The 17,657-nt window shown below is 40.1% G+C and overlaps 1 protein-coding gene across 5 annotated transcripts in view; it reads left to right on the top strand.

Moving 5' to 3' along the window:
• The window catches only part of LIN52 (lin-52 DREAM MuvB core complex component), a 50,530-nt gene extending 36,393 nt beyond the window's left edge, over positions 1–14,137 (top strand). For 4 of the 5 annotated variants that reach the window (XM_050974998.1, XM_050974999.1, XM_050975001.1 and 1 more), the window contains one exon: positions 1,268–4,201. Coding sequence is in view for 3 of the 5 variants with exons in the window: in XM_050974999.1 (XP_050830956.1) it covers positions 1,268–1,323 (56 nt within the window). In the remaining 2 variants the exon portion in view is untranslated. Of the gene's footprint in view, positions 1–1,267; positions 4,202–5,052 lie in introns of those variants that run through there. The other variant, XM_050975000.1, reaches the window with a different exon arrangement.
• Positions 14,138–17,657: the final 3,520 nt, after the last annotated feature.

Here is a 17,657-nt window from a genome sequence, read left to right on the forward strand (position 1 = left end):
CAAATTCTAACTTTTATGGTAACAATAACAAAATGTCTTTATCTGAGTGCACACTGAGTATTGTAACCTGGACATTTTTATTACATTTTAGTTCTGTTCTGACACATAATCAATAATGCCAAAAGAAAACCCAACATCAACAAATCCACCTCCAGTTTTTATGCTAATCTTAATTTCTGATGTTTGTCTCAGTAGAGAAGTCAGGAGTTGAATGGATAAAACAGAAAATTAATTCCTTTCTCCTTCTAGATTGCCTTTGAGACTAGGTTGGGAAACATGCATGCTTTCAGCATTGCTGTAAATAAAACCCTCCATGTTTTGATGCCTGCCAGTCCAGCACAAAGCTTACACCTTTATTGAAAAGAAATGGGGGGCCACCAGTGGGAAGATTGTCTTTCTCCAGGCCTCAATTGCTAATGGTGCTGTCTTTGGTGCATTGTATTGTTATTGCAAGACAAGAACAGTATGAGGGCTGCTCTGCCAGCTTGTGAGCTTGTGGGTTCTCAAGTCAGAAATGTCTCATGCAGAAAAGTGGCTGTGTAAACCCTGCTGTAATACAGCTACCAGAGATTGATGGTACTGAAAGTGAGAGAGAGACACATAAGCCTTGCCTTGCTGTATTAAACATCGAAGGACTGACAACGCAGAGAGAAAGAGAAGACCAAAGCTCTATAACTTTATTACCCTATCCATAGATGAACTACACTGAAGGAATATAAACCTCATTATATTACAGCATCCAGGGACTGACACTGCTGAGAGAGAGAAAATGCTGCCTAATTTTGGTCGAAGATCACATCATCCAGGGACCAATAATCCTGAAACAGAGAGAGTTCCATAATCTCTGACAGATTATAACATACAGGAGCAATTGTGCTGAGATAGAGTGATGGAGATTTGGATTTCACCATTCAGAGATGGATAGTACAGGGAAAAGGAGGTGCTGGAAGAGCATAATGCAGTAGGAATAGAAAGCATAGATTGTATGTAATGAGACAGCCTGTGGGAATTATTGCTGAGTTTAGAAGATTCTAGACCCTGCCTGCATTTGTAGCATGTCAGGAATTCAAGCTGAAATGCAGTTTTATTTATTTTCCACTTTAATAGATAAATAAAATAATTATTAATTTTGGTACAAGCACAAATCTAAATGATTTTCTTACCGTATGGTTAGAATATGTTATGCAATTATACAGATTATACAATTGCTTGAGTTTCTTGGCTTTTAAAAAAATACTGATTTCTTTTTCCTCCCTTGTGATTTCAGCTAGAGAAATGACTCGAGGGAAATTCCTGAACATCTTAGAGAAACCCAAAAAGTAGCTGCATCTAACATTTGAATGAAAATACCCCAACTAAGTCATTTAATGTACTGCAGATCCAGATGAAGCCCAGAAAGTCTAAGAAGAACAAAGCTCTTGCTCTAGACCTGCAGAAGCAAGCATCTCTTTTTGCTTCCACAGCTCATCTCTTTATGGGGGGAATGTACAATATGCACAAGTCACAGGGACTGAGGTTGGTTGCATTGGAATTCGGACTTCATCTGACCATGGGATGTCCAGCAGGAGGACTTGGCCCTGACATACTGTGACACAGTTACCTGTTTCAATCAGCAGTTCAAAGTGAACAGCCGGTGTCCTTATTCAGCTGCTCTCAGGGGCAGCCTGTTTGAGGTACACAGCAGATCTGACCCTGGCCAGTGTCCATCATGAGGCCTGGACCCTTTGGTGTGTCTTTTGTCTTAGATGCATTGATTTCCCGTGTGCGAAGCCTCTGCTGAAGGATTTGAGCGTACTTTGGTGTGTGGATTGACCAGGAGCACTGGCTCAGCAGGAGCACATACTTTTAGTGTAGAAGCCAAGTGCAGTCTCTGCATTAGATTCCAGTTGCCCACTGCCTTCAGAGAAGCACATCTGGTACCCCGAGGAAGAGCTCCGGACCTTCGATGTGCCAGGAGCTTCCTTTCACCTCTGAGTGGTTCTCTAAGAGAAATTGAAACTAACAGACCACAGGGAGTAAGACATGTTACTGTGTCTCCAGGAAGGTGTCCTCACTGAAGCTTTGGCCAGTACACAAAAACAGCTTTGTCAGTCCTCTGCAATTCTTTGCTTCTTGCAGGGCTGGAAACTGGAAAGAGTTCTAAAGTTGAAAGATGGTAATGTTTTAAGTTATCACTCCAAGAAGTGGCATCAGGACTGTTAGCCACATTCTGAAGATGGTCTGCCTGTACAGGATCTCAACGTTTATGAAAATAATGTCTTGTGGTATTTTTGATTGCTTCAAAACCAGCACCTCAAAATTTTCTTCTCCTACAAACCCAGAATTTTAAAGATAGAAACTTCTGTGAGCTGTTCCCTTTCAGAATACTGTGATTACAGTTTAGTGCCTTTTTCTTTTGTTCATGCACTTCTACATATTCACCCCTTGGAAGAGGTATAGAGCGTGTTCAAACTTTTGTTTTATTTAAGAGAATTGTTTTCATTCCATCCTCTTTCATTTTCCTAGAAAAAAACATTTTAAGCATTAGTAAATATGTTCTTTTTTAGGATACAACATAATATTGAAACATAACATAATGTTATTTTTACCATATAGGCTTTTCAAAACCTGCTATTTCTCAAGCTGTACTCACGTATGAGAGGAGAAATTATTTGCAAATAGTGCATGTAAAAGGCTGTCCTTACATCACTGCATTTTTCTGGCTTTGCAGAGAGCGGAGACTCTTTTTGAGTGTGTGTGCAATAAAGAGGGGGAGATTTTTTTGGTAAAGTACACTTCTGAGTTTTACTGAATTGCTGGTGACCCTTTGGTTTGCAGTCTGTGGTTTTTGGTTATTGCCAGTCAGAACTAGGCTTGTTTTGAACAGCTCTGGTTAACTAAGTTTAAGTAGTTAAATCCTTCATCCTGGAAAGACACTATACAAATTTAGAAATATCAGGAGCCTGACTTAAGACTTAACAGAGTTATTTCTGTCCTTCACAGTTTGTGCAGGGCTGAGCTTAACAGGAACTCCATCCCGTGAGAACATGAGAATTAAGACAGATGAATGAGAAGAGAAGCTGAAAGTGGTAGTTGAGAAACAGAAATAAACCCCATGGTGCAAACTGATGTTGATGTAGCTTTAAGCATTGAATTATAGATTTGGAATGCAAGTTTAAGTTTGTATACTATATATGTAATATATGTGCACATACATGACATAATAGGATACTTCATCTGTATCACCAGTATTTTACAGAGGTTTCTTGGTCCAACACATTAAGGAATTGAGATCTGAAAGGAGGATAAAGGAAAATATATGAAAGCCTGTCCTGGAAGTACCTGGGAGTATATGTGTATTTTCTGATATGTGCAGTAAGAAATTTCAAACTCTAGGTGGTTTTTAGTAACATACATATGTTAAAAAAAAGAAAAAGAAAAAGAAAAATCTCCTATTGTTATACACAGTAGTCATCTTCGATAGGGCAGCCATTAACATATGCTTTAGAATTGTGATATTTTTTGATTTTGTACTTATCATCTGTAGAGATGAGTCAATGATGTTATTTTTTATTGACAATATTTATATGTATTTTTGTGTGTTAGCCAGAGAAGTTTTTTCTGTCTGTTATTGCTTTTTGGTTTAATAATATGCAAATGCAAACCTCCGAGGTTTGTCTGGGTTTCCAAAACAGCCCTCTGAGATGCAAAAGCTTTTGCTTGGCCACTTAGGCAATACTATTCCTCTGACTCTTGATCAGTTATCTGCATGACACCACCTCAGGGGTTGGCCTGTGGATGTTCCATTCCCATCAGTAAATAAATATTTGTCAATATACAAATGCTACTAAGGGTTTTTGTATCCTTTTGAACTCAATTTTTTCCCTCAGTGCTATCTTTCCTGTCATCCATGCAGTTATCTATCTGTACAAGAAAATCTGAGTGACTTTTTGTTACTGATGGGAATGAAGAGTGTAAGAAAATCAAGATTTGGTAATAATAATCAAGCTGATTCACTGTTTTATAAAGTGTTTTCATGTATTGGTATATTAGATGTTACTGTGAGTTTCTTGGAAGTAAACTCAATATTTTTTTGGTTCCTTTAAATGCCAGTGTTACACACATTCAGTTATAAAATGCTTTGCTGTCTAATCCAACTGAGAAGAAATTCTTGTTTGTGATGTTAATCATTATGAAAATAAAAATCTGTGTGCACTGGCAATTGAATAACGTGATATTCCATTTAACTCTGTGTTTTGCCATTACAAAATCAACAATTTTGTAACGGTCCTGTAACTCACAGTTCTCAACTTTGATTAATATTTCCCTCAAAAAGATACCTAGGAATGACAGATTAGTGAAAACTGACTAATCCATCTTGGAGGTAACATTTGAACCTTATTCTGGTTTTACTGATTCTTATGTTATGTAAAAATGCAAGGTGCTATTGCAAGTCAAATCACAAGCCAGTCTTATCTGTAATCTTCTCTTTGCTTATAAACAGTTGTAGAAGGATAGGAAGGATATAAACAAAAGGCTTACACAGTGATTTTGCATTAGGGTGACTTACACAGCATCCAGCAATCTGTTTTAGTTGAATCTTGTCCACAGTAGACCCTGCCCTCCATAAATTTGTCTTAGTCCTAATTTTTCTGTACTTCTGACCTGCAAAATGCCTCAGGATAGCAAGTTCCATAATTCAGTAATACAAAGAAAGGTTAAAAATGTAAAACAAACAAACAAAAAAGGCTGGGGGGGGGGAAGTTGTTTTAAATCTGCTTACCTGATAATTCCATTTTGAAACTTTCATTTATTTTATTGTTGGGAACAGTTGTTTGGAATTTTTCTTCCTCACTGTCTGTGCACTACTCATGATTTTTCAGGTTCTACTACGGTTTTTGTTCTGTGGTTATGTTCACTTTCCTTGTGTTCACAATGTTCAATGGTTTGTCATCTACTACAGCCTGAGCTGGCATAATCAAAATTGCAGAGTAGTTGTAGTCAAGCATATTATGAAGTGTGTATGTCCTAATTGCATCTCATACTTTGTTACTCTGCTGTTTTCTTTCACAGCATCTGGGCCTAAATCTTGTTTTGAGTATCTCTAAGAACAGGATCATCAGCCAGATTTGCAGCTGATCTCATCCACGTCACCTGCAGTAACTAGTGCTGGGCAAACAACGATTTTTCCAAATCACAATGACAGTGTTGCCAACCATTCCATGCTGATGAATTGACACCTGGCAATTCCATCATCAGCCTATGCAGTATGTGAAAAAGGTAAATTTCATCTTTGTCACACAGTCTGAAATCCTGCCCTCCCAAAAGTTCAGTAACTTCTCATAAACATTTCTGTAGTACTTCTAAACTAATATAAGTTTTTAGATATATACAATCAAAAGAAAAAGACAGCTTGCAAATTACTGTTGCAGGAAGTCCACAGCAATGCATATGAGGCCTTAGAACCAGCAGTCACTCAAAAACACCAGATACAATCTCTGGTGTAACACTTCAAGCATTCTCACATTTGAGTTTCTTCTAAGTAAGAACCTCAGGCAACAAGGGTACTTGTAGTGGGGAAATATGTCATATTTTTGAGTGAGCTATCTGAACATGGCATACAAACTTCACAGAGCATGAAAATAATCCTCACTTCTTAGTGTTGTACCCCCATCTTCATAAAGCAGTCTGTACTGACACTTTTGAAGAAGTCATTAAATAATCTTTAGTAGAAGATGATAATTCATTAAAAGACAATTTTTTAGCAGGTTGTCTCTGTATCTTCAGCCCAGGAAAATTATAGTTGGACAGAAACTTCTCATGGAGCAACAACTCTGAGCTGGATAAAAATTATTTGAAGAACAAATGCAAATGTTATAAACGCATTTCTTCCCACCACAGAAATACCAAAACCCACACCCACTCACTCCAACATGCACATCCCAGCACATACATCAGCCAGGGCCCCAGATACATCCAAAAGGTATTGCATGTGTGATGCCAAATATACATTGCCCTGATAAGAGATACACCTTGGAATTTTTAGAAGGCAAGAAAAGAGGAAAAAAAAAGTCTAAAAAGAGAGACAAAGAAAATCAAGGATAAGGAAAGGAAAAAGACTGTATCCTTTTGGTTTTACATAATGCTGTGCTTCTTGAAATCAAACCTATTCTAGAAACATGTTGTTTCTGCAAGCCAGTCTTTACACCAGTGCTTTGAGTTTCTTTCAGGAGGATGTGAAATGCAATATTCTGAACTCAAGTCATTGTGGCCAATCATAAAGTCCACATAAAGATAGTTAAAAGGTTAAGTAGCCAGAGATCTAGACTGATCCACTTGTTGCAGAATGTAATCCACATTCTACATAGAATACATGCAACAATGCCAGTTTTATTTAGATTTTGCTAGATTTTCAGCATGGCAGGATCTCTTTGCATCTTGACTTCCTCATCCACTGAAAGTGCTGGTTTTTAGACTTGACTTTTTCCGACATGTCTCTTTGAGGAGGATGACTGACTCCAGGCAGCTGATGAGTGTACAGAGTAGGCGTTTTCTTGTTGGGTTTGTGTGGTTGACCTCTGCCCTGCCTGCTGATTCCTATAATACAGATCAGTGACCAGTGAAGCCAGAATGCTCCCTGCCTGTCTCTGTTATAGACACCTCAGTAAGGAACAGAAAGGAGGATGAGGGCTGAGCTTGAAAGCCCTTACTTAATTGCTAGTAGAAAAAATGGGTAATAAGAATGACCTTGCACCTTATTTATTGACCAGATCTCTGTGAGGACAAAGTACTTGACTTGGTTCTGTATCACTTGAAAGGCTGGCTCTGTGGCCCATTGCTGATGAGTAGGCGTAATAATATAGGGTAATTAAATTTTGTACTTGCAGACACTTATATGTGAGGGAGGATTTCCCTCTCAAAAATAGCAGGCTCTGTTTTCTTCATAATCACAGGATTTTAAGCTAAATTTGAAGCAGTAGAAATTTCCCTATTGCCATCTTCCACTTGCAGTGACAGCCCAAAATGCAAGAGGCTTTGTATGAAAAGGCAGGAAGAGAGCTCACCAGCTACATGAGAATGAGGGACGAGACCAGCAGAGCAACACAAATCGGCACAGGTGCTCAGGCTGACTGGTTTTGTGGCCTTCAGTTTGTTTTCCTCTCTCTGTAGTACAGTAACTTTTTAGTTACAGTTAATTTTAATTTATTTATATATTTATATATATTGATTATCCCAAATTGCCCTTCAGAGAAAGCAAGAAAGCAATGGCACCTGTCTGTCTCTTGTACTCTGCATGGATCAGCTTGTCACCCTGTCTTAGGTTTTCCCCCCTGGTTTGCACACTGAAGCCAAATAGCACACGTGAAAACGGGACAAATTGCTTCTGTTGAGGCCCATTGTAGGAGGAATCAGAGTGAGCCCTGATTTGCAGAAGGGATCAGTTTGTAATCAGCTGCACAGGAGGCAAATGGATCTGCAGGCTGTGAGTATCCTTACAGGATCAGCTGTGATATTTTGCTCAATATGATAATTTTTGATTTTTGTAATTAAAAATTAGGGAAAATGTTTTCCTGAAAAATATTTGGTTGATGAAAGTTTCTGAAGGAAGTGTCAAGTTGAAAGTTAGGTTGAAAGTTAGAAAGACACTATGTGTCTTTCTTTACCTTGTTTTAATAAGACAGCTTGAGCTGGGATCTCCTACCCACCTCACAACTCATGTTTTTAATAATTTTGTGAGAATCTTTAGAATCCTGTCCTGTGAGACCCAGCACATGTTCCTGTACATGAGAACTGACAGGATCTTGTTTACTCACATGCTCCTTCCCAGCCTGAACTCTGGGGCAGACCCATGGCAAGGCCTCACTGGAGAAGAGCCCATGCCAGGTGCAGCATTTCTCTAAGGGCAGCTCACCGCAAGCCTCAGCAGAGACTCGAGGCAAATCTTTGCAGTCAGACGTTTGCGTTTGATGGCGCATTTCTGCGTGGAAGCGCAAGTACCTGTGTACTGCTGGAGATGACAGAGGGTAAGACAGTCTAGGGAGTTGAATTCGGGTTTCCACCATGCAGGTGGATGGTGGAGATAGAGAAAGGATGGAGAAAGGATGGAGAAGGCCCATGTCCCCAGCACCGCAGCCGATGCCCAGCTACTGGCCCCGTGCCATGTAGCTGGGGGCCCAGCGCCTGGGTTGCTTTTCTGGCTGTTTCTCGCCATCCCCCTTCTCCTGCCGGTGCCCGAGCGGCGGCTCCCTGTCCGTCTGCGGCGCAGGGAGTGCTGGCTGCCGCTCGTTAGAAGAATTCCCCCAAGTCAGCCCTATGGTACGAGCCGTGTGAAGCGGAAGACAATTAGGGGCTTATTAGTGTCCTGGGGAGACGTGTAACTTGTGTTGCTGGGACTTACCAAAACAGCGAGAGTCTTACCGGCAAGCTCCAGCCGAGAAAAGACTGAGGGATTGTCTCACCTAATTACGGGGAATGGGCCTCTTTGTGTTTGTGATTCGGTACGGTTGTCCGATCGCTTTTCTCTGGCTGCTGGCTCAGGCCGAGCTGGAAGTGTGCTAATTAGAAGAGAAATGGACGTAGTGATCCTGTCAGCTCTCGTTACCGGCGTGCACAAAGCCGAATATTATTCTGAGGCAGTGTTTTGTGAGTGTCCCTCTTCCAGCTCTCATTAAGGGCAAGGTTGGTGGACGGAGAGGGGACTTGACCACATGGGTTGACTAATGGAGCACAGTTACCGTTACTGTGCTAATTAACGGGCTCAGGAGGCAAATGTTTCTCCAACCAGCAGTCCCAGCAGCTGCACCTGGTGCTTCCAAAACCCAACCATCTCGTGGGCAAGCCAGGGAAACATTGTGTGGAAGCGGAAAGGGGGTTAGGTATGATGCATCCATCAGCCATCCAAAAGTGCAGAACCAGTAAAATGGTCATCAGAGAGATGGAAAGGACATAATGCTGCAGTAGCAGCAGGTCAAGCTCCAGCAGTCCCCTCTCCCCACTTAACCTTCACATAGAGCACAATGTGTCAGCTTCTGCCCCTGGAAAGTGGGTAGCAAGGAGAGAGCTGAGGAATTGCCAGGACCTCCAGGTGCCATCGAAGAAAGAAATCTCCTAAGAGTTGTTACGATCATCACAGCTCTCAATATGGCCAGGAAGGGACGGGAAAGCCGGAAAGATGAGAGGTGACATGGAGTTGAATCAGACTATCCCTCTCTGTGTTGAAGATGGGATGCTTATAGTCTGAGGTGAAAAGCAAGATGTACATACATATCAGGATGATTGTTCTGCTCCAAAAACCATTTAGGCAACATTGAAATGATGCACAAAAGTTAATGTAGGTGAAGATGATGACCAAAGGAGCCATAGGAAATGCTAAAACCAAAATTGTGCTTTTGTGTCATTAGCCTGAAACTAATACAGTGAGAGTAAAGAGAGTGACAGCAGATAGTGACTTACTACAGAGGGAGTAGAGAGAGACAGAGGACAAAGCAGGAGCCAGAGCAGATCTGTAGTGTCACAGCAGCTGAGATGGCCTCAGCAGAAGGGAAGAATAGCGTGTGCTGGGGAGGCTCAACAGAAGTAGTTTTATTAACTCGTCACACAGACTTTCATTTTAATACATAGGTGTTTTGTAAACAGAGTAGCTTGCGCAAGTTAATTGCTGGTTGATGTTTCCAAAGTTATGGGCATGTATCAGTGATTAAGTCTGATTTGGATGTTATGATCATTCAAAAGGTCCTTTGTATCTTTGGGCTAAATGTAGTAAAATATACAACCATGTCTTTAACCTTTTGATTTGCTTTCTCTCTTTTAACAGTGTATTCATTGCATGCACTCAGGCATGCTCGGGTACTGTTTTCAGACATCTTTTGTCCAGGGTTAAAGTTGCAAAAGGTTCCCTCTTTAGTTTCGTAGTTTATTTTTCCCTGGTGGTGAAGCTGTTCCAGCAGGAGGGTTTATGTCCTTCCAAATCTCCAGCAACAGTCTCCTGTCATTTTGGATGAAATTTGAACTCTGCCTTGTGCTTGTGCCTCCTTATTTTTTCTGTCTCCAATATCTGTGAACCAAACAAGGATCCTTTTGCCATAGCAGCATGTTCCCTATGTCCAAGCCCTGTAGTCCTGCAGAGCTGTAAAAGCCTTTCCCTTTTAACTGGGGTTCATTTCCTACTGGCTGTTGTGATGGCTTGAATCTTAGGAGTCTTGATCTTAGAAGCCTGATCTCCAAAGAGGGCTTGAGAAGTATCTTCTCTGCAAAGAGGTTTATTCTAGAAGGAGGAGATGTATAATCCTCTTATTAAAACACAGAGAGGAAAGGAGAAAAGCTTTATTGCTCCTGCCTTACCCCAGTGAGCTGGCAGCTTTTATGCTGCCTCATGAATAGAAAGAGGCAAAAGTCTGAACACAAGCACTTTACCTGAGCTCAGGCACTCTCCTGGATACTCAGTGAAACCCAGGCTGCACTGCTTTTCAGTGTCACAGCAGGACAGTTTCTGAAAAGGGACAACAACTGCCTGTTACACCATGTGGCCACTTCAGTCTTGGTCTAAGGAGGAGTCACTGGCAGAAAACGAAAGACCATCATACCCATCTCCATTTTTGTGCTTTGGAAGCTCAGTAGTCAAGTGGCCTCCTTGTGTAAAGGTTGTGACACTTCCCATGTCAGGCCTTCTTCAAGAAATTGGGCTTTACTGGCAGACATCAGGAGAAAAGACACTGCTGGTTTTGTCAATTTATCTCTGTTTCTTTGCCCAAGGAAGAATTGGTATCCCTGCTTGTAACATCTCTATCTGACTGGCTTGCCATCTTCGTGTATGGATAATATCGTGTCAAATTTCTGACTTCCAAATGCAAATAAGGATCCACTGACCATAAAATATTGTTGGTTTTATGTCCTTGTGAGGATGGCATTCTGATAAAGAGCATCCATCATACAGATTAGCAGTACTCAAGAACGTTGTGAAGAGAGGTGAAAATATGCAGATGGAGGGAAAGGGTGCAATGGCTTCTTGTGGCCTTCACCGAGACCTCCTGGCCTTCATGTAACACTCACTGGTTGTATGGTACCTGACCCGTGGGCTGGAGTAGTGATTGAAGGACATCTCTTCAGCAGTTTGAGTTCTCAAGTACACTACCAAAGTACTTCAATTCATGGTTACCTCAGCAAGTATCAGAACTCTATTGTGCTGTGCATCATGGAAACACATAATTAGGTGAACGTTTCGGTCCTCAAGAGGTTATGAGAAGATGAAACCATAAAAGGATGGGAGAAGAAAAGGAGACATCAGGATGTAAAGAGTCTTGTTGGAGGTTATCCAGCACAGTTCAAACCCTGTAACTTCTTAGCCACAGTTGAGTGGCCCTTCCACTGCTTCCCATCTACTTTGTTGTCTCATTATATAGATGTGGGTTTTAAAGTAAGTAAATAAATTAAAACTCAAATGCCTAAGCAACCAACAGGTGTAAGAAATTTAAATAACAATAAATTATGGTACAATACCAGACATTTAATTTTTTTTTCAAGACCTGTAAGAACTATTCTATGAATTTAAATTTGAGTGACTTTATGCAGTGTTAAAGATTTGAGAATTTAAAAATAGAACTCTAGAAATGAAGGTTTCTCACAGCACTGTTAACTGCCACAGTGTGCATGGTGTACACACATATTTAGGAGAAAGCTATGAGCTTTACAGAGACCCTACAAATAATCATAACACCTTCACTGATGTAGAACACTTATTCTGACTTTGCTGAGCCTTTTACACTCAGGCACAGAGGGTGTAAGTGCTACTTTGCAGATTTCATGTAATTCCACACTTGCTCAGACAAGCCAAGGCAGGAAAAATGTAATTTTCCTAATTTTCCATGTTGAAAATCTTGCTATTGGTCTGATGATCTGTGGATCTGATCCTGCCTTCCCACAGAACATTATTAAAATGATCACTGCAGCTCTCTAGGGAGCATAAAACTATTTTCTCTAACAAAAGAGAGATAATTTTTCTCATTCACTTCAATAATTTGGAGAGGGAGGAATTTGCTACAATAGATATTAGTGTACCCCATTTGTGTATGCATCTGGGTAAGGCTTACAGGAATTTTATTAGCAAGTATCAAAATATTTATTATCAAGTTTTTTTGGAGGGAGAGAACTGTGTAAAAAAAGTGATATGGAAGACTGAAAGAACAATACAGGCAAGTGAGAAGGAGGGACTCAGGAAAAGGAACTTAGGGGATAGGAGACCAAGACGGGTAAAAAAGTACATTTTGAAAGACAGCAGGGCATGGGCAGGAGGTTGGAGCAAATGCAAAGGAAAGAAGGAGGCAGACTGTTACAAATGCAGTGTAAGAAGAAGAATAGTGAAAAAAATCGTAACACAAGGGAAGAAAATAGGAAGAGGTGGTGGTTTTCAGCAAGAAGGAGGTCAGAGAAAAGCAGAAGTTTCATGATCAGTGGCACCAGCCAAGGAAGTGTGGTTTTCCTTGTGGATGTGTCTCTCAAGACTGCATCGTGTGTGGATTCTCTGGTGCCTTATGGGAGGTATGCTCACACTTCAGCAAGAGCAGTCATTGGATTTCTTTCTTAGACAATTAATGTAATAAAATGTACAGAAATGAATAGAAAATGCATTTTCTACCTGGAAAGTTGTCTGAAATTAGCCTACAGGTTCAAAAGTCATTGGGGCACCCATGTACACCTGTGGATGGATGCTAAGATTAGATGATTAATAGCTGAAATTGCAAATGGACAGAGTGAGTGGTAGAGAATGGGAAAACATTAGGAAAATGGGGATTTATGTCTGCTGTTAATGCATTTAATTTGCTTTACTGCCATTTCCTTTCCTGGTTTTACAATTTCTAAAAAATGAACAAGGATCTGTTTAAAGCCCTCCTCCCAGATCAGGCTGACTTCACTGTATCCACACTGGTTGTTTCTGGGGAGAAAAATCTCTTACAGCAGTTTTGTCTCCAGCATCAAACAAAAGTTTCTAGGAGCTGCCCTACCAGCTACACCATCAGAACCTGCCTGGAACCTCACTGAAAGCATATGTGGGACAAAGATACTGCAAAAGCCTTCTGGTCTTTCCATACTGGGGTGAATTGCAGCTCTATGACTCAAACACTTTAGTTGTTTTTCTGCTGTGCTACACAGCTAATTCCTATCTCATTGGTTCCTGGTGTAGTTATTCTCACCTTGTGCTTTCTAGGGACCTCCTTGTGACTGTATACTGTGGTTTGGACAATACTTGTATTTTTACTGGCATGCCATTTTATTTTCAGTTGCTCTATCCCTCTTGTCCTTTCAGTCTCTTAACAAAATTTCCAAATTTTCAGGCAGAAGGTGTCATGTCAAAAGGTGTTAAATAGGACAGAGCTCACTGCTGATCTCTGGGAGGGAGATCTCCCCCTCTAGCACAATACCTTTTAATGCATCATTATCCTTTATTTGTGGGTCTCCAGCCAATTTTTCATTCCATCTAGTGGTGTAGTCAAACCCATTTGCATTAATTTTGAGTAGGATTTATGTATCAAATCTTTACTAAAATCTAAATGTATCAAATCCATTGTGTTCCCATCATCCACTAATTTTGTAATTCTATTTTAAAAAGCAATCACGTTTCTCCAGCACAGTTTATTCTTTAGAAATCCCTAGTACAAAAGCTTGTTTTCTTATCTCTGGGTGGCTAGCAATTTTTTCGCCATTTTTTAAAATTCTGTTATTTTACTAGCGATAGATATTCCTAGGAACTCCAAATTTATTTGGTTTTTGTTTTGTTTTAATGATCAATAGCACAGTTCCTTTTCCCTAGGCAGCTTCCTAGTTTTTGTAACTTAACAAAACTATTGTCCATGACAAAAAAGTAACATTTGTCATTTTCCTTGCAGCAAGTGGAGGGATGTCTCTTTTGTCCTGAACACTTGAGTGTACAGGCAGGGTGTTATATAGCTGAGGAGCCAAATGTGCTGTCAGTGAAACAAACGTGTGGAAATCATTGACATCTTAAGTGAATCCAGTCAGGCTTTTTGCCTGGTAATATCCATTCTGGTCAATTGTTATTGCCTACTGAAGAAGTATCAGGAGGGCATTTGTACATTATTTTATTATAATGTTTGTAAAAGTCTTAAACTAAGATGAAATAAAAATAGCATCCAAATAAGCTACATCCGTGTTTATATACATACGTAAGCTATAAGTATTATTGAGGGAAGCTAACAAAAAGAACACCATATTATGAGAACAGTAAATTAATTTTGTCTCAGCACTGAATTGAGGACTGGTCATCAAAATCATGCCTAAATAGTCAGCCCCTATAAATTCTGAGAAGCTGTCCTACCACACTGGTCATAAATCCCAGCTTGGAGCTATACCAAGTAAACAGTCTGTACTTTCAAAGGCTGAGTATCTGACGTCTTTTCATGTCTAGCACTTACACAACTTCAAAATACCTTTATTTGGGAGAAGGTATGGATAGATGCTCAGAACCAGCTGTCCCTGTACTCCTTCCTCAGAGTCACTTCTCCAGATCTGCAGGAGGTACTGTCAGTGCCTTAGTAAGAAACAAACCTTTTGCTGCTTGTGCCTGACTTGTGCTGTTGGAGGGCAGTTCATCCAATACCCCCATGCCAGTCCCACGTTTGTCAAAGTGCCCTCTTCACTCTGGACTTTTGGTCCTTACTAGGAGGTACAGAGAGATGGATTCTAGAAAGGAGGAACTCACTTGGTCTCTTACTCTTTTCAAGGTGACCAACAGCTCCGGGGCACTCCAGGAGACTAATACTCCTGGAGACTTGCTGATCTAAAAAGAAAAAGGTTTCCTTCTCTTTCATCCTTGTGATTCACACTGCCTTGCAGCATCTTCAAAAAAATTAGATATAAGATCTCCCTTGTGACTCTTCAGTTTAATTCAAACAAGTTTGCAACAGACCAGCTCTGCTGTGCATGAACATAGTGTCATATGAGCTAAATGTTCAAAAATATTCTTTATTTTCTACAGCATGGAAACTGATGGATTTTGGTTCTCTCACCTCAAAATGTTAAAATGCAGGACATGTAAGGTGGTTTGTTTTTATTTGGGTTGGTCAAATGTCTTCAAAAATTTCAACATATAATAGAAAATTTAATATAAAATTCCTACAGAAATAATGGGAACAATACTAGCACAAAGGTCAGGTATTCAACATTTATTCATCAGCAAAATAAAAATACATTTGGGCTAGTAATAAATTTCACAATTTCTATTCCTTCTGCTAACCTAAAATGAAATAAATGTTCTTATTTTTCTTGCAAACAAGATCATGACAGTAACCCTCTAATTCCTGATCAAGGCAGTTGATCAGACATCTTCTCATCTGAAACCTAGATACTGATAGAGAATAGTTACTTAACAGCTCTTTAAGGTAAAAGATGTTTGAAATTATATAAAAAGTCTGTGCACATGTGGTGCAGGGATGTTAGTGCTGGAAGCTGCTTTTATCTGCCAGATCCGAGAAGAAACATAGTCAAGAAAATCTTAGTGTTTTACATCTAACGCTCTTCCTCCCTGAAATGGCCTGAGCTATGTCCAAAGAGGAAAGCAACAGAAAGGCTATCACAGAAGGAACTGTGCTGCCATTTGGGCACAGTTTTCATCCAGTAACACAAATGACTTCTTCAGCATCTTGTGCTGGCCCACATGTCAGCAGTGGCATCCTTGCTACTGCTCAGGTAATCATTGTCTAAAAGACTCCAACCTGCTGAAAGTCCAGATTGCTTTCCAATATGGTAGTCTCGCCTCCCTCGGACAAACAATTTGCTGAGACTTCCTCCTCTTTTTTGGATTCCCAAGAACAAGACAGTTCCAAAGCCAAAACTTCTGAGATTAAAAGTAAATTCAATTCAAATGGGTTACCCTGTCATTGATCACAGAAATAGTTTCCATTCTGCTAACTTACTTAGAAAGCTTATGTCTAGTTTGTGTAGGAATTACTTGCACTTTTACTACTGTAAAACAAACTACTGGTATTACACACTTTGCCAATTTTTTTTTCCTCCAGCATCCACAGACTTAGTACAGAAAGGAGTTTGCCTAAATTTAATTGAATTCTGGATGTCCAAATGACCTGTATTAAAATACCAACAGTTTCTTATATACCAATAACCAGTCTCCCTGGCTGAAATTACATCAGCCTAAGCCTTACACAACATACTGTTATAGAATGGATTTCTCTGAGGAAACACCTCTCAAATAAATGATCCCTTTGCTATGCTGATTTTTACATCAGTATGACAATCATAGTGAGGCTACTTACCACTCCCTCAAAGATCATATCTGTTGCTGCTTACCCAGAGCTTTAGAGCTGTGTAAAATTTCCTGCTAGTAGAACTAACCCCCTAAGACTGGATTCAGCAATTTCTGTACAGACAGAAGGAGCTCCTGACTCAGTTACCACAGAATCATGAAAGTTGGAAAAGACCTCTAAGATTGAATCCAACCATAAAGGTAACTCTGACAGGTATACCACCATATCCCTAAGCACCACATCTACTACTTTTGGAACACTTCCAGGGATGGTGAGTGGGACTTGTGGCTTCCAGATACTTCTTGGCAATTCAGGCAAACATTCAATACCAAAAAGGAAGTTTTCTTAAAGCTTAGACCTCTGAAGAGTCATGGACCCTATGAAACATTCCTTCTTCTGGAAGGAGCTCAGCATGACAGTGTGGCATTTAGTGGGTGAGGCTTTCTACAGCAAGAGAGAGCTCTAAAGGTTCAGTGAGTTAAAACATGCAGAATGCACTTTTTCTGTCTGGATCTACCTGAGACATCCTGTTAAATGGGTGCAACCACTTAATCTATCTCCATCCTAGCACTCCATCTGCAAGCTGATAACATTACACAAGCTCACAGAAAATGCACATGGTTAAATGTATCCTTGCTCATGAGATTCTTTCATCACTGTTGATGAATCTGTGTCAACACAGAAAAGAGGAAGAAATTCATGAGGAGGTGACCCAGTGCTATGCGTAATGCTTATTATTATTGCACCAAAGTACAGTCTTTGTATTTACACTGCAAGGCAACAGCCTTGTAATAGTCAAGATGAGAAATGGCCAAGGTTTAGCCAATTTCAACAATGGATTTAGAGAGAAAAAGAGGAAACTATCTGCCTGGGCTCCTCCAAATAACTCCTCTCCCAGATTCTAAATGATAAATGCCACTATAAAAGTTGTTGGGGTGATCTCCTCTCAAATGCAACTTAAATTATGGACACCTTCTCCTGAAAGAGACAGGCATGGGAAAGGTTCTAAGCAAGTGAGCAAAATTTATTTGTCACATGGGTCCATTTGGCCTCTGTACCATGAATCATCACTCAGTCTGGGTGTGTTTAGGGTAGAAAGAAGGAACAACAAATGGGAGAAGGGTATTAAATAATAATTGCCACAGAGACCAGTCAGCTTTACCCAACTCCATGAAATTTAAACAAGAAAGCTTCAAAATTAAACATCAGTGCATTTCAAAGGGATAAAGGGCAGTGTACCAGTTAGCTGTGGAATGTAACAACAGAATATCAAAGCAAGTTGTTTAGGCTTTTAGGTTTCTAAAAGCCACTGTCAGCAATATGTAAATGAGACACCTATATTTTTCATCCTCTCTGATCACACCAAGAATGTGCATAGCACTTTCAGAGGATCCAGAAGCAGAA

Source organism: Serinus canaria, chromosome 5, assembly GCF_022539315.1.
Source record: "Serinus canaria isolate serCan28SL12 chromosome 5, serCan2020, whole genome shotgun sequence".
In the NCBI taxonomy this organism is placed as follows: Eukaryota; Metazoa; Chordata; class Aves; order Passeriformes; family Fringillidae; genus Serinus; species Serinus canaria.